The 22,873-nt window shown below is 46.9% G+C and overlaps 1 protein-coding gene across 2 annotated transcripts in view; it reads right to left on the bottom strand.

Moving 5' to 3' along the window:
• The window catches only part of RBPMS (RNA binding protein, mRNA processing factor), a 93,904-nt gene that overhangs the window by 28,380 nt on the left and 42,651 nt on the right, over nucleotides 1–22,873 (bottom strand). For both annotated transcript variants that reach the window (XM_060269199.1, XM_060269198.1), the window contains exons 2-5: nucleotides 18,354–18,431; nucleotides 14,779–14,817; nucleotides 13,362–13,424; nucleotides 1,964–2,117 (exon numbers count right to left, since the gene is read on the bottom strand). In XM_060269199.1, coding sequence (XP_060125182.1) covers nucleotides 1,964–2,117; nucleotides 13,362–13,424; nucleotides 14,779–14,817; nucleotides 18,354–18,431 — 334 coding nt within the window. The remainder of the gene's footprint in view (nucleotides 1–1,963; nucleotides 2,118–13,361; nucleotides 13,425–14,778; nucleotides 14,818–18,353; nucleotides 18,432–22,873) is intronic.

The raw sequence follows: 22,873 nt of genomic DNA, 5'->3' as shown, positions 1-22,873 counted from the left end.
GAACAAGCCTCCAAGCACACACAACATAAGCCAAAGTGTTACAGCGATGACCATTTGCTCAGTCTTTGAGATATACAGGAGCGATCTACATATCACATCAAACCGTAGCCTAAAACAAACCAAGGTTTAATGTAACCAAGCAGCCTCCCGCTGCGTGCTCCACACAGTGCGCGAAACAAGCCCGTCTGGAAGACATGTTGTCTAAGCCTGGGCTCATAGTTTACTTCCTCGAAACATACCAAAAGCAGTAACCAGTTTGCTTTGGGTTGTTCACATAATGCTCGATCACATTAAACAATGGTTTGCTGTAAACTACAGTTTAATGTGACATATGAAGTGGACCGTTCTCTTCCAAAATTGGGAATCCCAAATGTGTTCCATTTCCTATGCTTATTCAAGCTACTTTTTCATTATTCTAGCAAGAGTATAGAATAAACAAAATACAGAACTATGTTACACATTTATGTTGCTTTTCTCTCTCAGGAAGTTTTACCTTGTGCTCTCGAAAATGAGATCAGGTCTGTCACGGAGTCATGACAGCAAAGAGCAAGCCAAAGCACAAATGGGATGACACATGTGATACGCAACCATGAGTTTATCTAATAGCAAATTTGGCAACCCCTACCTACCAGAGCAGCAGCAAATCAGGGCCACCTCCAGGAAGTTAGATGTTTCTGAATAGATGGAGTGCTCCCAAGATATTCAGGAAATGACTCATGTGTAAATAAAGAAAAACAGCAGAATAGCCCGAACCTTTTCCCGCAAAATGGCTCAATGGGAACAACAGTATTCCATTCTCCTGGGGCCATTTTGTGGAAAAGGGGAATGACGCTGGCCTGCACTGAATGCAATTCTGCTGGTGGTTGAAGTGGAAAAGTAGAAATAATGCGTTTCTGACAGGAAAGTTGCTTTGTTTTTTGCAATATGCACCACTTACTACTTTCACAAAATTCTCATTTGCCATTTGGTTGCCCATTCACCCAATTTTAAGACACACTCAGGCTTTGCCAGATGTTCAATAATTTGGTGTCCATCTGCCAACTTCACTGCTGCCCCAACTTCAGATCGTTCATGAACAAGTTAAAAAGTGCCAGTTCACATGCTTTTTTTGGGGGGGGGGATCTCACTGCTTATTTCCTCCTCCACTAAGACAACTGTACATAAAATTCTGCCCACTGCTTTCTATTATCCGTGACTTTGCCTTATGTGGACCCGCTCTCTTATTCCATGACTGCCAGGTGTCTTCAGGAGCCCATGGCAAGGCACTTTTATCAAAAGCGTTTTGGAAGTTCAAATATGTTCCACCTTCCAGATCATCCCTCTGGAGTCCTGATGCTGAGCCTTCGGGTCTGGCTAGGGGGGAAGCAACTTGGGAGAAGGGGAGGGGGAGCATTCTTTGGGGAGAAGGGGCTCAAAACTCACACACCTGCCCACTCCTTTTGCTTTGCTTGAAATTTCCCCTGTCTCCACTTTTATAGCTGCTTGGTGCAACCAATGTTCTAAGACAGAGACTGTTGCCACAGCACCGTAAAAAAATGCTCCCCAAGTATTGTAGATAAAGTTGCCAAAAATTCAGAGAAGTGCAGGGCCAGCGCAGCCATTAGGCAGGGTGAGGCTCTTGCCTTGGGCGGAGGAAGTCCCCAAGAGTACCCTGCCTGCCTTGCTGCTAGCATCGGCACCAATTTTGGGCAGGATCTCACAGATCTTGCGGAGTGTGCAGGATCTCACTCAAAATTGATTCCAATACCAGAGGTGGACGGCACAGGCATTTCTTGTTTCGCCCCAGGTGAAAACTGCAAAATTTAAAGAACTGCTACGCTCCAATCCACACATTCGTCCAGGAGGTGGAGATCAGGACAGGTCATATAGGAATTTGCAGACGAGTCGAGCATTCCTGTCCAAGGCACATACCACTGCTTGCTCTTTTATGCTGAAGCACAGACACACGCACTCACATACTTACACGGCTCCCTGGTAATGAACTGAGGTAAAGTGTTGGGGGTGGCAGGAGTGCTTGGATTTGGTGTCCCCACTAATTTGCTCTTGGCCATCTTCGTGTTGGCCTTGGCGAACTCGAGCCGGAGCGTCTGGGGAATTTCTGGGTCAAAGCGGATTCCCTTTTGCGGAAAGAGAAAGAACGAGAGTTAGTTCTTTCTGCAGCGACATCACGGTGGGCAAGTTGCACTGAAAGTAAAGGACAAGACTTAATTGTAATAGATAAAAGACATAATGTGGTAGAAAAGGTGTGAGTAAAAACACTGTAGAGTGGAGGGAAGGAAGTCAGCTTATGAAACAATGTAATTACCACGTTTCTCCGTCTAGAAGACGCCCCTGTGTATAAGACGCCCCCTATTTTGGGGGACACCGAATTAAGAAAATGGGGGGGAGAGATGGCCCCCGTGTATATAAGACATCCCCAAATTTTGGACATTATTTTTTAGGGGGGGAACCTAGTCTTATACACGGGAAAATGCGGTATTTGATTTGAAGATTATTGTGAAAATGTTGAATAAAATACTATACGCAAAAAAAGTAACAGACAAGAAGAAGAAGAGGAGAATAGTTTGGATTTGATATCCCGCTTTATCACTACCCGAAGGAGTCTCAAAGCGGCTAACATTCTCCTTTCCCTTCCTCCCCCACAACAAACACTCTGTGAGGTGAGGGGGGCTGAGAGACTTCAGAGAAGTGTGACTAGCCCAAGGTCACCCAGCAGCTGCATGTGGAGGAGCGGAGACGCGAACCCGGTTCCCCAGATTACGAGTCTACCGCTCTTAACCACTACACCACACTGGCACAAGGCTGCCTGCGGCATGAGAATACAATAGGAGCAGCATTATACAAAGCAAATAAATCCAGAAAGAGGGGCATGGCATCAGGTCTGAGATCAGTACCAGGCATGACATAGCAGGACCCAGAAGTATTCCGGGAAAGTGGAAACGGTGGGCAGCTTCAGCCAGTACGTCACTTCACAGTCTGCCCTAGTAAAAGAAGCTTTTTATATATAAAAAAGAACAAAATGTTCCTGGCCCACCACACTGATAAGTTTTACTGGGGGAGAGATGTACCAGGGCACTTTTCCCAGGGCACCCTCAAACATGATGCCAAGGGTGCATAACATCCTCCTGAGAAATACAAACCCAAAGCCACTGCCTTAAATAGGCATACAACAGAATGGGGTGGGAGAATACATTCAAAAGGCTCCGTAAGAAAAACTTCACCAGCAAAAATGGTTCGGTTAAGAAGCAGCATTTCTTCAGTTTAAGGCAGGGGTCCCAAGACTACGGCCCAGGGGCCACATACGGCCCCCGAGGCTCTTTTATGCGGCCCCCAGGGACCCCCACTGCCCGCTGCCACCGCTCGCTTTTACCGGAACAGTGCAGCGCGGCTGCCGACTTCCGACCCGGAAAAGCGACGGAAATAGCTTGTGCGCACATGCAAGCGTCATTTCCAGTGTACTTCCGGGTCGGGGGAGGCTTCTGCACATGTGCACAGGCTATTTCCGGCGCTTTCCAGGTCGGGAGTGTGCCAGAAATAGCGTTTGCGCATGCGCATGGGCGCACAAAGCCCCGCGCGCTCCCCCATCCTCCGGCCCACCACGCAATTGGTGTGGCGGGCATCCGGCCCAAAGCCGGGTAAGTTTGGGGACCCCTGGTTTAAGGGGCCCCTGACCATTAGGTCCAGTAGTGACCGATTCTGGGGTTGCGGCGCTCATCTTGCGTTATTGGCCGAGGGAGCCGGCGTACAGCTTCCAGGTCATGTGGCCAGCATGACAAAGCCGCTTCTGGCGAACCAGAGCAGCACATGGAAACGCCGTTTACCTTCCCGCTCTAGCGGTACCTATTTATCTACTTGCACTTTGACGTGCTTTCAAACTGCTAGGTTGGCAGGAGCTGGGACTGAGCAACGGGAGCTCACCCCGTTGCAGGGATTCGAACTGCCGACCTTCTGTTTGGCAAGCCCTAGGCTCTGTGGTTTAACCCACAGCGCCACCCGCGTTCTTCAGTTTAACCCTCCACAATTCCAAGGAGGATTGTGACAAACTGATTGACGAGTAATTTATAGGCGTAGATGGCCTATAAAGGAAACAAATCCGTTACAAAAAGGCTGAAGAAATTAAGACGTGTTAGCCTATCAGAGATCAAGACCAACTTTTCTCCCTGTCTAAAATGGTATACAAATGCAGAGAGACAATCATTTATGTTACCCATCAGGAAAATATATAAAGATCCATAATGAAGATGTACAATCTTTTCCTTTGGAGCCTTTCAATAAAATATTGGGGAAAGACACTTCTAGTCTTCTGAGGAAGTAGGTTTCAACAGGATAATGATAATGATAATATTTATGCCCCATTCAGCTGGCTGAGTTTCCCCAGCCACTCTGAGTGGGGGATAACAACAATAATTCAGATACGTTATTTCATAAGTCTGTCCAACATTGAGAACCAGTGTGGTATAGTGGTTAAGAGCGGTAGGCTCGTAATCTGGGGAACCAGGTTCGTGTCTCCGCTCTTCCACATGCAGCTGCTGGGTGACCTTGGGTAGTCACACTTCTCTGAAGTCTCTCAGCCCCACTCACCTCACAGAGTATTTGTTGTGGGGGAGGAAGGGAAAGGAGAATGTTAGCCGCTTTGAGACTCCTTCAGCTAGTGATAAAGCGGGATATCAAATCCAAACTCTTCTTCTCTTCTTCCTATAAGCATTGCTATCCTATACAGGCAACTCCCCATTTGGTGTGTTAAAGGCATGCATGTCCATTGATGCACGCACCATTTCTTGCTACGGAAGGGTGCAGGGCAGAACGGGGCATGCTTATGCATGTCCCACCGACATGCACAGTACATAGCTGTAAAGTTCTCCCTTTTTTAAGGGAAATTCCCTTATGCTGAATGCGAGAAAAGGGAAAACTTGACAGCTATGGCACAGTAGTGCCTCGGAGTTGCCTGCACTGCAGTTGTCAAAAACAAGAGTTCGTGATCAGTGTGATTTGAACCAGGGAGTTATAAGCTCAGGTGCTTATAATCCTAGCCAAACTTCAATCATGGCTTTAACTGTTAAGGCTTCCTCCCATTAAGTAAACTGGAATTTACAGTCCACCTCACAAAACTAGGTTCTAGGAAATCGACAGAACCTCTCTCAGCAATGCACTTTTGAGTTCTAAGGTGCCACTCCTTAAATTCTTTACTTGTTCTTTAGTGTCAATTTCCCATATGGAAAACACATCTGCATATGCATGGAGACTCATGTGAACATTCCATGGCAAGTCCAATTAAAATCTTAAACTCTGAATGTTTATTAAAACTGGAGATGAACTAATAGTTTGTTTAGTGCGTCGACAAACATAATAATAAGTGCATCTCCATATGTTGTGCTGTCCGGGATGGACTCAAGAGCTGCAAGCTGTTCTCTGTATGACTGCCCCAAACATAAGACTCAGGAGGAAATGCCAAATTTTATTTTTGTTGGTCCTAGAAACAGGACACTACTGTTTGGACCTAATTTTTCTATGCATCACTACAACATTGCCAACAGAATGCTGCAACTTGAAGTGGGTGGATAAGACTGATGTCATGAATTCAATTAAGAACAAGAGAAGTGGGAGAAGATAAACAAGGCCTATGAAAATGTGAATCTTTAGGGAGACGGACTCTGGGAAATTAAATATTGAGAGAAAACCTGTGGGATGAGGCAATAAATAAAGCTTGACGTCTTCACTCTCATTTTTAATTAAAAGCACACACAATTATGTCAGCTGGGCTTGCAAATTCTTGAAATGAGCTACAGACAGTCCATTATGGTTGTGAAAAAACAAGCAGCTGTAAACTTTGGTGTTCCATTACGCTGAACGGAGGAAAAGAGGCAGGAACAGTTCAGCCACCGAAGCTTAGTTTGGAAATCCCATGTATCTGTACCCCAGATTCTGGAAACCTCTAAACCCAGTCTGCCCATTGTCGTAATAGATGGTGAAGGGTCCCAGATGAATAAATCATATCTACAACAGTGAGACAGACATTTCGTGTGATTTAAAATACAACCCCACACCCAACTCCCACCAAAGGCAATTTTTTAATAGCGTACAGAATTCAATCATGTGATTCCCCCTCTTCCAGGTATACAGGTCAGATACAGGTCTACCCACCTGAGAGAGAAATAGACCTACGATAATAGATTTGCAGAGCTGCCTGCCCCTGCAAGAGGTGCTTCCAAAGTATTGTGCTAAGGAAGGCAACATAGGGAAGGGCTATATCTCCATGGTAAAGCAATGCTTTGCATGCCAAGTTTGCAGGTCCATTCCCGGGCATCTCCAAGAACTCTACCACAGATAGATGCTCCCAGTCAGGAGTAAGCAATGCTTGGGACTATATGGGCAAACAGTGACTCATTTCTGGGATTATGGCTGCATACTAGCAAACAATGCATATGAGGACCATGGGATGTGTAAGTCCAAGGACATAGCTTCTCCTTGCATGTGTACTGCTAAACGAGATTTCACGTTGGGTCTAAAACCCAATAATCCATCACCCATTAAAACAACTACAGTGGTACCTCGGTTTAAGTAAGTACACAATTGGTTCCGGAAGTCCGTACTTAACCTGAAGCATACTTAACCTGAAGCAAACTTTCCCATTGAAAGTAATGGAAAGTGGATTAATCCATTCCAGACGGGTCCGCAGAGTACTCAACCTGAAGCGTACTTAACCCGAAGTATGAGTGTAATTGGTTCTGGAAGTCCGTACTTAACCTGAAGCGTACTTAACCAGAAGCGAACTTTCCCATTGAAAGTAATTGAAAGTGGATTAATCCGTACCAGATGGGTCCACGGAGTACTTAAACTGAAAGCACTCAAACCGAAGCGTACTTAAACCGAGGTATGACTGTACTCTGTTGGAACCCTCTAATTAGCTATAATGAGGCAAAATCCAGCAACATATTGCTCAACTCTCTCTTGGCATTCAGCAGGCAGGGGCAAAACCAGGCTTTATTTCACCTGGGTCAAAGACCCAGTTTGGCACCCACCCACCCAAGTGCAGACATAGGCTGGGAGCCTCAATAGCGCCCCTCTGGAGACCTCACCCAGGGCAAAAAACCCGGCTAGGCCCACCCCCACCCCCTAGCTACAACTGTGCAAGAGGGTCTGCATTAAAATGACAAATGAGGTGCCCTAGCTAAATTAATTCTACAATACAGATTAACATCAGTTTCAGCCTTTAAAAGTATTGAAAAGCAACATCAGGAGGGCAGAAATTGAAGATGAGAGAAGGCAACACCACTTTCCCTCTGGAACTGCCTCCCCACAGCCGCTTCCTCTCCTGCGGACAGAGTTCCAGACAATGTTTACAACATAAACATGGGCTTGAAATGTGTCCCATGTGGCAGCTTGGGATTAAAAAGTGGTCCTATTGTGCTCTGTTTAAGGAGGATCCTGGGTCCTGCTTCTGAAAAGGTTCAAGGTGACAGATGCCGCAAAAAGAAGACGGCAACAAGTACAATCAAATTACATTAACACATGGAATGGTCACTAATGGAGATCTGGAGGGAGGAGCCCTTGGGCAATAGATCCCAAACCAGGCTGGTGAAGTGGACGTCACTGTCTCATCCAGGGGTCAGCAAACTTTTTCAGCAGGGGGCCGGTCCACTGTCCCTCAGACCTTGTGGGGGGCCGGACTATATTTTGAAAAAAAAAATTGAACGAATTCCTATGCCCCACAAATAACCCAGAGATGCATTTTAAATAAAAGGACGCATTCTACCCATGTAAAAACATCAGGCAGGCCCCACAAATAACCCAGAGATGCATCTTAAATAAAAGGACACATTCTACTCATGTAAAAACATGCTGATTCCCGGACCTTCCGTGGGCCGGATTTAGAAGGCAATTGGGCCGCATCCGGCCCCCAGGCCTTAGTTTGGGGGACCACTGGGACTCTCATCTCTCAATCCAGTGGCTATCAGCCCAGAGAGATGTGCTGATTTTCTAGAGAGCTCGCCACCACCACAAGGAAGCATTCATACATAACAGCATGAAATGGTACAGTCCAAGGGAAAGCGTGGTTACTTCTTGATTTGGCTGAATGTGGCAAGCCTTCAATCATGGACAAAGATGCCTGAGCCAACTGTGATGGAAGATTAACTTTTCACAGCACAACTTCACCTCACCTCGAGGTGCATTGTTCATGCGCAGTGAAGCTGTGAGGCTCACGTGTGTTGTATTCTAGGACCAGTATTATTTTAATGCAAACTGAAGTACGTATATGATCTTTAGCAGGCCTTAAAGTTCACTTTAAACCAGGGGGTGGGGGGAAACAATGCACCCAGAAACCAGCAAGTAAGAGTCAAGAAGCCTGGAAAAAAATTACAAACCTAAACTCCCTGGGAGTCTGAGCCATTCAACACAAAAAAACCACACATCAGTTTCTTGTTCCAAATTAAAGTTCCAACGTCCTTTTAAAACCTCAGAAGTTTAAATGACCTAATTTGTTTGGCAGCAAAAACTGGGGCCATAGGCTTTAGAGCAAGTCACATTCCTAAAACATCTTTAGTATCAGCACCATATAAGGCAGTCTGTATCCTGCTCTGCTTCGCTGTTATCCCTGGAGATTAGCAGAGCCAAGAAGACATTGTACATAAAAAATGAAGACAGAAAAACAGACTAGGGAACCAGAGTACTTGCTGCATGCTTTTTTATCCTAGTCTGAAAAATTGTTCCCTGCACTCAAGATATTTTTGCTCTTGAGGGTCATCAATAATGAGGTTAACTCTGTACACACAGAATATAACTATATTTTCTGGCAACTAACTCCCCTCCCACCCACACAAGACAAAAAAAAACCCACAGTACTTTAAAAACAAACAAGATCAGTGTTAGAGCTAAGGCATTCTGCTCTTCAGAAATGCTTCTCCCCAGTTCCAAGGTGCTGCTGGGGGTGATCAGTTTTGAGGGAAACTCATTCCTCATATGCTTGGAGACACACTTCTTTATTACTGCTTTCCTGAGTACTGGGTACAACTTAAAGGATTGCCAATATGTAGAGAGAACTCACATATGAGTTGTCATCACTTGACAGCAACGGCACCAAGAGATCATCTTCACATCATGGGTGGGTTCCCCCCCCCCCGCCGCCGCCGCCGCCGCCAAGCACAGGGCAGCTACATTTTAGATATCTGTCTGCATTCATCCATAACCTGATGTTGACAAGATCAATGAGCTGCATTGTTTCAACTCCATTATCAGGCAAAATTCCTACAAGGTAGCCTACGCAGGAACATTTGAAAGAATGGCTTGGAGCAGTTTCACAAAGCTAAAGCCATTTGCGCTTCTCATTCAGTGACCCTGAGCCACAGAAAGCTTAGCCATGTATAAGATTTACTAAAATCAATGGGTCTGAAGTCAGTCACGTAGCAAAGACATTCCCCATCTTCTACTGAATGTATTTATTTATACTAGCATTGGCATCTCATCCTCCTAGTCCTTTGCCCTCACGAGAGGCAGTGATGGCCACCAACTTGGAAGGCTTAAAGGAGGATTATACAAGTTCATGAAGGTTAGGGCCAACAATGGCTACAAACCCCAATGGCTATATTCAACCTCCACTGAGCTACCAAGTCTCCCATTTTTCGCGGGAAACCCCTGGAATTTAATCCGTTTCCCGCTGTTATCCCGAATAGAAAAAAATCCCAGAAATCCCCTGGATTTCCTACCTGCCAGGGAGACTCCATTTCGGGTGCCGCTCTGCCCATGTCGGGGCACCGGAAATCGGGCAGAGCGGCACCAGAAGTCGCTTCTGACATGCGTAGAAGCAACTTCCGGTGCTGCGCTGCTGCTGATCCCGCATTTTCCAGCGGGAGACTTGGCAGCTATGAACCTCCACCAGTTACAAGAGAGTGCAGGAAGGGGGAGTGCTGCTGCATTTGGGTCCTGCTTGCAATTTCCCATGGGCATCTGGCTGGCCCCTGGTTGCTGACTAAATGGGGCCACTGGCCTGATCCAGCAGGCTTTCCTTATAATCTCAGCGCTCATGGCACTACTCAAGGCAACTAACAACAATTAAATCCAGCTATAAAACAATATAATATGCTTAAGACAGAGACGGGTACGTCAGTTAAACAAAAGCAACAAATAAAAATCTGACCTATCAGAAAAAAGCTAGCCTAAACAAGCACAAAAATAACAGAATGCCTGACAAACCGCACCAAGCAGAATTCCACAATTTAGGTGTGGACACAGAGCAAGTTCCTTTCTCTCAATGCTTTTTTTTCTGGGGGTACTCAAGAATACACAGTACCAGGACCTTTTTTCCCAGAACAAAAGAACAGCTTTCTCCAGTCTCCATCAACTGAGCCTCCACTACAGTTGGGACGCTGAGAAGGGCTCCTCTATCAAACTCAAGAGCATGGGCAAGCTAGTAATATACTTGCGTTGGTGAGTCCTCACCAGTGCTATTTTCCCAGGAAAAGAGGTGCCAGAATGCCTCCCTTGTTCTCTTATAATGGCAATGGTGCCACCTGAGAGGTGCCGGAACAGAGTTCCTGTGAGTTCCAGCTGAAAAAAAGCCCTGGTCGTCACCATGAATAGCCTGAGTGTCAGCCTGGGAGGAGGTGAGGTAGAACAGAGAGAGAGAGGAAAGAGTGCATTGGATGAAGGGCCAGAGAGACAGACATGGAGAGCCAGCATCAGAGGGAGTTAGTTGTACTAAAGAAAACAAGGCTCTCTCCTGTCACATTTTATCCTCACAAAACCCTGTGAGTTAGGTGACAGCCCAAGGTCACCTAGTGAGCTTCATGGCTGAGCAGGAAACTGAACCCATGTCTAGGACCCAGGTCCTACCGGTAGTCCAACACTCTTAACCGCTATAGCACACTTGCAATGGAGATGGGCTTGGGGGGGGGGTTCTTTTGCCTTGCAGAATGGTTTGCAACTACTGTATTCCATGAGTAGCAGAGATAGAATTACATAAAATAAAAGGAAATGCATGGAAGCTTACTTAGTCTGCATGACGAATGCAGACCGAAAAGTCAGTGTTACTTTTGCACGCTTTTTGTTTCTGTTCAATGCCCGAGGCATGCACCTTTAGTTATGCAAACCTGCAGACAGACAGATTAATTCAGAGCCATCTGAAAGCAAGATCGACATATCCCTGCCTGCTTACTCGGGTGGGGAATTCACTTTACAGGATTGCATGTTCAGTCAAAAGACTGTAAATTTCAGGCAGAATACCTCCAGGCAGTGTTTTTTTTTCAGGGGGTACTCAAGGGTACACCTTTTTTGTTGTTGTTGTTGTTAAAAAGTGTGACACTTACTGTGATTAACCTCATGGTGAATAAAAGGTAAAGGTAAAGGGGCCCCTGACCATCAGGTCCAGTCACGTCCGACTCTGGGGTTGCAGCGCTCATCTCGCTCTATAGGCCGAGGGAGCCGGCGTTTGTCCGCAGACAGCTTCCGGGTCGTGTGGCAGGCATGACAAAGCTGCTTCTGGCGAACCAGAACAGCACACGGAAATGCCGTTTACCTTCCCGCCGGAGTGGTCCCTATTTATCTACTTGCACTTTGATGTGCTTTTGAACTGCTAGGTTGGCAGGAGCTGGGACCGAGCAACAGGAGCTCACCCCGTTGCAGGGATTCGAACCGCCGACCTTCTGATCAGCAAGCCCTAAACTCTGTGGTTTAACCCACAGCGCCACCTGGGTCCCACCTATTTTTCTAGGGGGGAAAGCACTGCCACCAGGGATTAGAGGTATGCTTTAGCATTTTGCATATGGACTGGCAAACAGAACCCCAAAATTGTTCATTACGATTCTGTACTTAAGGTGTGAGCGTAATATATCCAGTCAAATCTCTTATAAAGAGAGATAACTCCTCGCTACAGATATAACAAATTGGGTTCTTAAGCTATGTTAGTCCTCTTCTGAACTAATATCCATCCTCCTGCACCGAGAACTTTAAAAAACCCTTGTCTTTCCAACACGTTTCAAAGGTACATTAAACTTGGCTGAACTTTGCTTGCACTCAACAATATCTGAGCAATCTCACTGGCAGAACACAAAAGGGAACATCTGCTCTACCTAATGCCACCTGAAGGAAGACTAAGTGTAATATTCCTGCTCCTCAGCCCTAGCATAGAAGGGGTATTTTCTGCCCTGTATAACCCATGACTAATAGGAAAATGCCCGTCACTATGATGGATAGAGGATGGTAGCACAGAATGCAGGAACCTTTTTACTTTCTTGCAAAATCCCTCTCACTGGGATTAAGCTATTAAGTGAAAATACTAATGCAATATTCTATTTCTCCCCATCTACACAGGTGAAAGTAAAACACACACACACTCAGGTTTTTGGCAACGTAGTGTCTGAGGTGACGTTTCATCCCTTCTCAACTGTGCCTCACACTTGCAGCCTGTTTGCTTCATTCCACACAACGCAATGAGGCCTCTGAAAACTGAGGTGACCCCTGTATGTACAGCACTTCCTCATTCTCTTGACCCTTTCCGCTTAAGACCTGGTTTCAGCACTAAGACAGCTTTGGTCCTGTTGGTGGGTGGTTCTCAGTTATGGGAACCGGGCATTCAGGCTGTCCTTGATGGAGCAGCACTCTCCCTGGAAGAGCAGGTATGTAGGGGCCAGGTGGCATCAATGGCGAGGGTTGTCTATTTCCAGCTACAGACAATTCCCCAGCTACAGCCAACTCTGCCATCTCAGCTAAGTCCAATCATTTTAACAACCGTTCCTCCATGGTACAGATGTCCACATCCGTGATGGGCTTCCATCACCTAATTAAAACACATCCCTGTTCTCCCGGTATTTGGAAGTCTTGGGTTAAGCTTGCTCTGGGTTTCAGGATTGCCTGCACTATAGTTGCTGCTGTTGTTAATTTTGGACGATTCCAGTTTTAAAATGTGGTGCGATTTTATTATGTCGGGGACTGCTTTGTAACAATACTCTGCACGGCTGTGCCTCGCGTTCTGTTTGTCCCCACCCCATTCTCAACTTCCTATGCTTTGAGAGTTCTTCATATGAATGAGCATTTAGGGATCCCCATCCCTGGAAAAGACCCTGATGTTGGGAAAGATGGAGGGCACAAGGAGAAGGGGACGACAGAGGACGAGATGGTTGGACAGTGTTCTTGAAGCTACCAACATGAGTTTGACCAAACTGCGGGAGGCAGTGCAAGACAGGAGTGCCTGGCATGCTATGGTCCATGGGGTCATGAAGAGTCGGACATGACTAAATGACTAAACAACAACAACAACAACAACAACAACAAAATCTGCAGTCTCAAGGGCTACACGGCCAGTAGAAGTTGCACCACATTGTTCTGCTGTAACACAACCCAGTAGCTTCTCATATGGCACCAATACTCACGTTCAAAGCATTCTTAGCAGCTTCTGCTTCTGAGCGACTGTCGAAACTAACAAACCCCACAGGCTGGAAGAAAAAGAGAAAATAAAAGGTTGGGGTGGGGAATTGTTGTTGAAGGGTGAATAAAGAACCCAGGGAAAGGAATATTCACACTTCAGTGATAAAAAAGTTACTAGAAAAATTAACCAATAAGTTGAAACTGACATGGGGACAAATAGAAGACAGCTTCACCCTGGTATGGTTCCCCTTTATCACATATACAGCCCAACAAGACAATGACAAAAATCCACCAACAGCATACGAATCAATATGGTTAACCTGACCCAAAACACCCACCCACCCCACTCACACACAAAACAAAGACTACCACAGCTAACCACAAAGGAACAACTATATCCTAGGCCAACCCCAACATCTCTCACCATCAAAGGAACACAAGTCAACAGCAGAGAACCTACACAAGGGATGCTGACAAACCCCCCCCCACACACACACTTATTAAGCAAAATAGAAACATCGTCACCCGACCCCACCACCCCCACACCCTCCCCCCATCTACTTTCCTTCCCCTCTCCTCACCAATGTCTCAACAAATGAAACTGATTTGTAAAAATGCTAAGAGAGACATTGCATATATCTTTGTAAACCAAGAAAACCCTTAATAAAAAAAAGCTACATACTGCTGCAGCTACTGTAATCATAGGTGCCAACTCCCAGATTGAAAAATCCGGGATCGGCACCGGAAGTCGTGCTGCGGCCATTTTGGAACTGGGCAGAGCAACACCGGAAGTCACTTCTACGCATGCTCTGCCCATTTCCAAAATGGCTGCGGCACCAGAAATCGCTTCTGTGCATGTCCAGAGACTCCAGACATGCGCAGAAGGAGCCTCCCCGGGCCGGTAAGAATCCGGAGGTTTTTTTAATCCGGGCTGCCAGCGGGAAACGGCTGGAAAAACAGGGGTTTCCCAGGGAATACGGGAGACTTGGCAGCTATGACTGTAATCCACTGAATTAAAAGATTAATCAAACAGAACGTTGGTGATTATCAGTTTTAAGTGGTGTGCTTGGAAGTACGAGGTATAATTGCTTATTTTTTATGGCTGTTTTGTGCTAAAAGGCAATGGACACATTAAGGCTTGGTTTTCCTTCGTTTAAAAGGCAGATACTTTATTAACTTTAACCTGTTGGTAGTTCTTTAACGTTACTGTATGATGCTTTTGGAAATCTTTGCTGAATTCCACATAATGTTTAATAACCCACAAGAAAGCCAAGGTGAATCTAGACTGAATACAATCAGGAGTTTTCTGGTGTTTGAAACTTTGTGCCAAAATTTCATGCCATCTCCTTAGTTTGGAATTTCTCACGTTAACCATACACTGCTGACATTTATGTTAACGATTTCACTGTGTATTAGGCTTACCTGCTTAGATGTGAGTTTAATAAGGGAGCCTTCATAACCCTGCAGGAAGAAATAAAAATTACAGTCTGGCCAAGAGAAAATTTAAGATCAATGCTAGATAAATATATGTGAATATATAAAAACAGGATACAGTACAGTACATTTTCCCCTGAGTGACTTGTTATTTGGCTATACTTAGAAACAGCAAACTTTAAAAGGAAGGTTTGTGGGAAAGATACAAGATATTTCATTTGGCTCCAAGACAGAAGTCTTATTATTAACAGTAGGAGCTGAACTCTTCTTCTCTATCCCAACTCCTAAAGGTGGGCTTAACAGCATGGTTTAGGGGTACTTATTCTTGCTGGAAATACATGTTGCCTACTGTTCTTGTTTGAGAGAGAAGCACTAAACAAAGATAGCAAGCCTGAAAACCTTTGCACACTTGCTTAGAAGTAAGCCCTTTTGAGAGATTGTCTTGGCTGTAAGTCCTGGAAGACCTGCTCCTTGCCTTGCAGGCATTTTTTCACCTGGTCTGTGAGGGCAGGGCCCGGACTGACTCCAGCTACAAAAGCTGAGGCTGCTGAACAGACGCTTTGGGGTCTATTTGGAGTTTTTTGCTGTTGTTGATATTAATTTTTGTATCTTTATTTTTAGATCTTGTTACAAGTTATGTGGAAATTGTTCAATTTGGTTGTGTACTTTTTGATGTTTTATTGTTTATGACTACTTTGGTTATGTTTGTAGTTATGTAACTTTTTATGTCGTAAGCTGTCTCAAGCATGGTTTTAACTTTGGAAAGGGAGCATGCAAATAAAATGATTGATCAATTCTGAGCACAGTAGGGCTTGCTTCTGGGTAAACATGTGAAGGTTTGCATTGTAAAACCCATCCAAACTGTGAATTATTAGAATATCCAGAATTTTACAGTAGTACTCCAGTACGGCTGTGGTTTTGTTGCCTGGGTACAAGCTTTTCCACCAGGATCATCGCACATTTGAATGTCCCCCTTCTCATATAAACACAGTGACGAACCAAATGCCTCAGGGAACAAATGAATATGGCAAATCTGCACACAAGGCAGAAGACGAGAGTCTAGAACACTTTGCCCTGCAATCACATGTGCAAGGAGGGTGGTTTAAAAATATATACACATACAGTTGGTGGAACATTCAAACGTAACATATATGTAACATATCTGCATTCTTAAATCCAGGCTTACTATATGACTACACTGGATGTTTAGAGAAGTTCTTTGATTATTATTATTATTATTTTAAAAACTCCTTAAAAGAGAATCAACAATTCAAGGCTAGTGTCTACTTACAGATGTAAATAAAGGGTGATACAGATTCTGGAATGGTATAAAACAGGGGTGATCAAATAGGGGGTTTGTGCGTTGTGGGTGTAAGAGGCAGAGAGAAGGCCAAAAAAGGTTAGCTACCCCAGGTCTAAGAGAACAGGGTGTCCACTCTGTCCAATTAAATATGGGTGTCAGAGGATTTAATGTAAAAGATGAGGAAAATTTAAATCCCTGCTCTGCTAGCAATAAAAGGAATATAGCTGATAATTTGCAAAAGCAGGTCAAAGGGAATGCACGTGGAAGAGAATCTTCAGATAGCTTTACTAGGAAAGCTAATGATGCGATTTTAAGCAAATAGTGAGATGCACACCAAAGAGTGTGTGTGTGTGAAGTAACCATGAGGATAGGCAGAAGCTGAGAAAGGTGGGCCAACTTCCTGTCCCAGTTTCCCTATCCAGGTGGTTTTGTTCTTCTTCTGGGGCTCTACTTCCTCTCTTGCCCTTGGGATGCCTTTCCCTCTTGTCTCTGCTTCCAAAAATCCCATGCTGCCTCTCCGTTTTCAATTTCAGACACTAGTTATGGTAGTTCCTGCTCAAATTCATTCTTGACCTGTTCGCTTCCAGGCCAGGCCTGCTGAGCATGGCAGGCTCTTCCCCTTTTCTAAATGTGAGGTGTGCTTCTTAGGCATGTAAACAGGTCTGGCAGAAGGGTGGAGATAAGAGTAATATGTCACAAAGCCACTGGTGGTTTTCTTAAAAGCAGCGGGAATCAGTGCTATCCTTGTATGCAAATTCTGCAGTGATGGGACATTTGCGGTGCCCTCTGGAAGCAAAAATAATACTTATGGGATGTTAAAATCATTACAAATATGTCTGTAAGACCCAGAAACTGAAATTTAGTGAATCTATAGTCTAAGTCTGTAAGGGTCTGAAAATGGGAAACGTGCACATCTTGCCTTTGAGACAGAGGGAAACAGAAAAGTAGTTGTACCCCAAGACACACCAACTGCTGGGAAGTATGAAAGGGGAACATTTCTCTTCCTCTAGCAGAAGCAGGAACATGAAGGTAGTCAAGGCACTTCAGCATTAGCGAGCCAGATTCAGTTTGCTGCATGGGCGTACCCAGTGAGGGTCAGGGGGGCAGCTGCCCCCCCCAGAAGCAAAAAAAAAAAATTACCGTATTTTACGGACCATAACCCACACTTTTTCCCTCCGAAAACTGAAGGGGAAAAGTCACTGCGGGTTATGGAAATTGGGCTGTTTCCACCCCCTCCGCGGCTGCAGCCAGCGACAGGAATGTGGGGAGGGCGAGAAGCAGCTTGAAATCGGGCTGTTTTTGCCCCCTCCGCGGCTGCAGCCAGCGACAGGAACGTGGGAGGGGTGTTGAGCAGCCTGAGCTGGGGGGGGGCGGGGCGGACAGGAACTCCATCCTTCCTTCCCCCCCTCTTTCTTCCTTCCTTATTCTCGCTCCCTCCCTCCCTTCTCTCTCTCTCTCACCCCTTCTTTCATTCCTTCCTTCCTTCTTTCTTTCCTTCCTTCTCTCTCTCTCTCTCTCTCACACACCGATCCCTTCCTTCCTTCCTTCTCTCTCTTCCCTCCCTCCCTCCTTCCATCCCTCTCTCTTCCCCACTCTTGCCCCCCCCCAGTTTTGATCCTGGGTACGCCCCTGGTTTGCTACATACATAATGCCAAGACACGTGTACTAAGGAAGTCTGGAGTTGGGACATTTTTACATCTAGTAGTTAAAACTTGGAAGATGGGGTTTATTTCCTAAGAGAAACCAGCACTGCAGCAGAAAATAAACCAGGCTGGACTGCGGGAATTCTGTTGCCTGGCCTGGGAGCTGGGGGACTTCCAAGGAGCAACCAGGAATATGCATGTATGCTTGCAGGAAGCATACATAAGTGTGTTCATATTTTTACATGTCGCTCAGCCTTCTTACGAATCCTTACTCCAAATCCCTATCATCATTGGAGGTTAGCATTCACAACTTTAAACCCTGATCACACCAGTATGCTATTTATAATTACTCTATTCATGGGCTCTTGGCCAACTTTCACTTCATGGGAAAGTCATTGCAGCCAAGTTTTTATCTGAAATAAGATATCATGATAGACTGCATCCCAACATTTTCCAAAATCCAGATACTGAGGAGCATCGTCTGAATTTCTGTCTGCTACTCCGGAAGAGGCAATTACATATTATTTATATCATTTATAACAAACAGTAAACGAACCACAAGTATTTACGCAAATAAGGACACTGGCACTTCAGTTTCAAGTTCAATAGCAGGGTACCTTGAATGGTCTGAACAACAAATAGAGTTCCCGGGGCTTGATGTCCAGAGGCAGGCCACTGACAAATAGCGTTCGTACCTTTAACAAAAACAAAAGCGAAAAGGGCACATGTCAAGAATATTAAGGCAGTTGAACCTTCATTTAAAAAAGAAAAAGTTCCAAATAGTACTGGTGATTTCTTCAACTTTTAAAGTCTGTTCACAGAAATTACTAGCCTACCTGCCCAAACATATCTTGTTAGCTGTATATGACAAATCAACAGGAAGTGTGTGGAGAGTGACCTAAACTCTTAGTTTACAAAAGCTTTCCATCTCTGAGCACAAGGGATTCTTACTTATTGCAGGTAACCTGGAAGGTCTAAGCATCCTTATAAACACAAATATGAAAATGGCTTCAAAGTCATCAGATGGCAATGTTTCCTTTCCCCAGCCCCGTTTGTTAATTTCAAATAATAACTCCTGCACATCCCACAACATTAAAAAACAACAACAACCCAACAGTATTACACTGATACTAAAGCAGTTTCTTCTGCACTGGAAAGAGAGTGCTGGTGGATCACAGCCATATTTCGCTGCAGTCATGACTTCAAGCTTCTCTCAACAATTATTTAGCCAGAAATAAATAAATGTTTACCCATTAAAGGAGCATTAACCCCCACCCCCACCCAGCTTTGAGCAGATGACTTAAAAACTATCACCAAGTGTTGGCTTCCTTGCAGATGCGTATCAAGTAACGCAGACTTCAGCAAATCCAGAAAATTTATACCCATAGTGTGAGGGACAAGGGATACAGGGAAGTCCCTCCCATCTTAAGTTCCAGCCCATCACCAAGCGCTGGAGAGAGTAAGGAGAGCTCTGCCTCCAGCGGAGAGTCAGGAAGTGGTGTCCGAGGCTCAGGCAGGGTTGTGGAGCCCATGCCTCAGGTGGGACAGGAAGTTGGACGCACGGGGGGGAGGCCAATCCCCCCAACTCCCGAATTGCGACGCAAACGTAGGGGGAAGAGGTTGGGTCTGCCAAAGTTGTGGTGCTGGAAGAAAACGCGCCAATCGCCATTCGGGAGTTCTGACACCTCACCTTAAGGATGCATTTTCATTGCTCTGAACACTGTAAATAATCAGCACTTAATAAAAGCCTTAAAAGACCATGCTGGAGTCGTTACTCTAGAGTAGCCACACCAAGCCCTCTGACAGCAACTCCCGAATCTTTTTTTGGCTACTTTGGAGTGCAGCGATGAGCGCTCAAGAGGCTGAGCATTGGAGGCTGGAGGCCGAAGCAGCGAAGCAGGAGCTACAGAACCTCACAGCGCACGCACAGCAGCAATTGCATGCCGCTCAGGAGGAAGCGCGAGGGGCGCAGGAGGAGCTGAACAAGCTGGTGGACCAGGTGAGGACAAAAGAGGAGACTGAGAAACAGCTAAGGGTGATGGTATTAGACCTGCAGAAAAAGTTGGAAGAGGAGAAAGCCGCTAGAGGTGGGGGGGCACCCCAGCCGCAGCTAGTCCAAGTGAGAAGGGGACAGAGCCTAGTCACCAAGTTCAGCGGAGACCCGAGGGAGTACCTCGGATTCGAGACAGAAATAAATTATGCGCTGGAATTGCATGCAGCAGAATTCCCAGATGACGCGCACAGAGTCTACTTTATCATAGAGCATTTGACGGGGGCCGCCCGAGAATGGGTAAGACCGCTCATCGCGCAAAAAAATCCTTGCATGAAGAACGCAACTTTATTTCTAGAAGCTTTAAAATTAATGTACGCTAGCGACAGTGAAATGGAGGCCACTAAACAGGAGCTTCATGACTTAACCCAAGGAAAATCGACAGTTAGGGACTACTGGGCGAAATTCACCATGCTGGTGCACAAACTGGGGTGGGATCTGAACAGTGAGCCAGTGAAATCAGCCTTCTACCTGGGTTTGCATGCAGACGTTAAGGATGAGCTGGCAAGAGGTCCTAGACCGCAGACTATGGATCAGCTCAGCAAAGCGGCGCTAGCGGTGGGGGTGAGACAGGAATCCAGATGGTATGACAAACAAGCGACGCGCGCAGCAAAACCTTGGTTCCCACGCTCTCAGGACAGACCACATCACCAAACCCCACCCCAGGGACCGCCCCCAGACCCGCCCAGACCAAGCCCAGAGCCGGAACCGATGGAGATTGGGGGAGCGCGCGCGCGGGCTTTTCAAACCCCGGCGGCGCCAAGACGCAAGGAGGGAAGAGGCGGGAATTGCTTTCTCTGCAACTCCCCCCGGCATCGCGTCAGAGACTGCCCTCATCGCAGAGAGTGGCAAGGAAAGGCGGGAACGGTTGTACCTTCCCCCACTGACGTAGCACCACAGCAGGGAAACGAGACAGCCTGGCTGCAGGAGACAAGGGGCAGCAGCCAGGCACAGTCAGCAGTGAACAGCCCCAGCCCGCCCACCCGCACAGAGAGGAGCAGAGCCAGCCCACCCCTCCCAGAGCAGGAGTGGTTCTAGAAGTCACACTGACGCTCCCAAATGGCTATCCCCTGACAGTCCTCGCCTTAATTGACAGTGGTGCCTCAGCCAACTTCTTCTCGAGAAACTTTGCAGAAGAGCACCAGATCCAACTTCTGCAGCTGGATTTTCCCCTGCATGTGGCCACCATTGATGGCAGAGAGTTGCTGGGAGGGGCCATCACTCATCAAACCCCCCCCATGAGAATGACAGTGGGAAGGCACTCAGAGACACTGGCTTTCAACGTCACGACCATCTCAGACCCCCCCATCGTTTTGGGAATGAGCTGGCTGGCGCGCCACGACCCCTCCATAAGTTGGCACCAGAGATGCATCACGTTTGGGTCGGACTTTTGTCTGGAACATTGCATGCAGCACCAACCAGGGGAGGGGCCTCCGATAGCCACGGTGGCCACCATGCACGTCAAAGGGGGTGAGGCGATACCCAAGCCGTACTGGGACCTGCAGGAGGTCTTCAGCGAAGCGGAGTCCGACCACCTACCTCCACACAGGCCTTTTGACTGCCAGATCAACCTGGTGCCTGGGGCAACGATACCCCCAGCCAAGCTGTACGCCATGTCAGACCAGGAACTGGAGGATCTGCGCGCTTTCATCGACAAGAACCTCAAGCGGGGGTTCATCAGAGAAAGCAAGGCAGCAGGGGGCAGCCCGGTCTTCTGGGTGGACAAGAAAGACACGCAACAGCGCCGTCTGGTGGTGGATTTTAGACGGCTGAATTCAGTGACAGAGCCAGTGGCTTTCCCCATGCCCAGAGTGGATGATCTTCTGACAGCGGCACGCAGGGGCAAGATTTTCACCAAGCTAGACCTAAGAGGGGCGTACAACTTGATCAGGATCCGGGAGGGCGATGAATGGAAAACCACGATGTTCACGCCTCTGGGCTCTTTTGAATATCTGGTGGTGCCCTTTGGGTTGCAAGGGGGCTCAGCCTGCTTCCAGGCCTTCATGCACCACGTCCTGGGGTCCCTCCTCTTCAAGAACTGCTTGGTCTTTCTGGATGACATCCTTATCTATTCCAATGACCCAGTGCAGCATGTGAAGGATGTCAGGGAGGTGTTGCAGCGCCTGAAGGACAACCACCTGTATGTGAAGCTGGAGAAGTGCAAGTTTCACACCAAGGAGGTGGACTTCCTGGGCTACAAGCTGTCAGACAAGGGGCTGGCGATGGACAAGGACAAGGTGCAGACCATCCTGGACTGGCACAGCCCCAGGACGCGCAAAGATGCCCAACGCCTACTAGGCTTCGCTAACTTCTACAGGAAGTTCATCAAGAACTTCTCTCGTGTCACGGCTCCCATCACCGACTGCCTGAGAGGCAAGCAGAAGTTCAGGTGGACACCAGAGGCACAAGCAGCGTTCGAAAGCCTCAAGAGAGTATTCGCTTCAGACCAGCACCTGTTCCACGTGGTGCAGGATGCGCCCCTACGCCTGGAGACAGATGCTTCTGATAAAGCTGTGGGAGCGATTCTGTTGCAACTGGACACCAACAGAGAGTGGAGACCCTGTGCCTTCTTCTCCAGGAAGCTGACCCAGCCTGAACGCAACTACACAGTGTTTGATAGGGAACTTCTCGCGATCCACGCTGCGTTCCAGCACTGGCGACACTTCCTGGTGGGCGCCAAGCACCCCATCCAGGTGTGCACAGACCACAAGAACCTGGAGTTCTGGAGAACGGCCAGGGTGCTCAACCAGCGGCAGATACGGTGGGCAGAGTTCTTCTCGAACTTCAACTTCTCCATCCACTACATCCCGGGGGAGCAGAACGTCAGGGCGGATGCCCTCTCCCGCAAGCCAGAGTACATGGAGGAGGAGTTGCCACCAGCACCCAGGCACGTTTTCCCCCCATCTGCATGGTCATGCGGTGCAGCAGTGGTGAGCGAGGCAGAACTCACAGCACTGACGGCAGCGGATGAATTTGCCACCCGCATCCTCAGAGACCTGAGAGGGGGGAGGGAGCAGGCCAAAGATTTTGAGGAAAGGAGGGGTTTGCTTTTTTACAGGGGAGCCCTGTACCTCCCAACCAAACAGC

The sequence above is a fragment of the Zootoca vivipara genome, chromosome 16 (assembly GCF_963506605.1).
Source record: "Zootoca vivipara chromosome 16, rZooViv1.1, whole genome shotgun sequence".
Lineage (NCBI taxonomy): Eukaryota > Metazoa > Chordata > Lepidosauria > Squamata > Lacertidae > Zootoca > Zootoca vivipara.
Note: the sequence above shows the minus strand (reverse complement) of the source record. Positions and strands in the feature narration are given on the sequence as shown.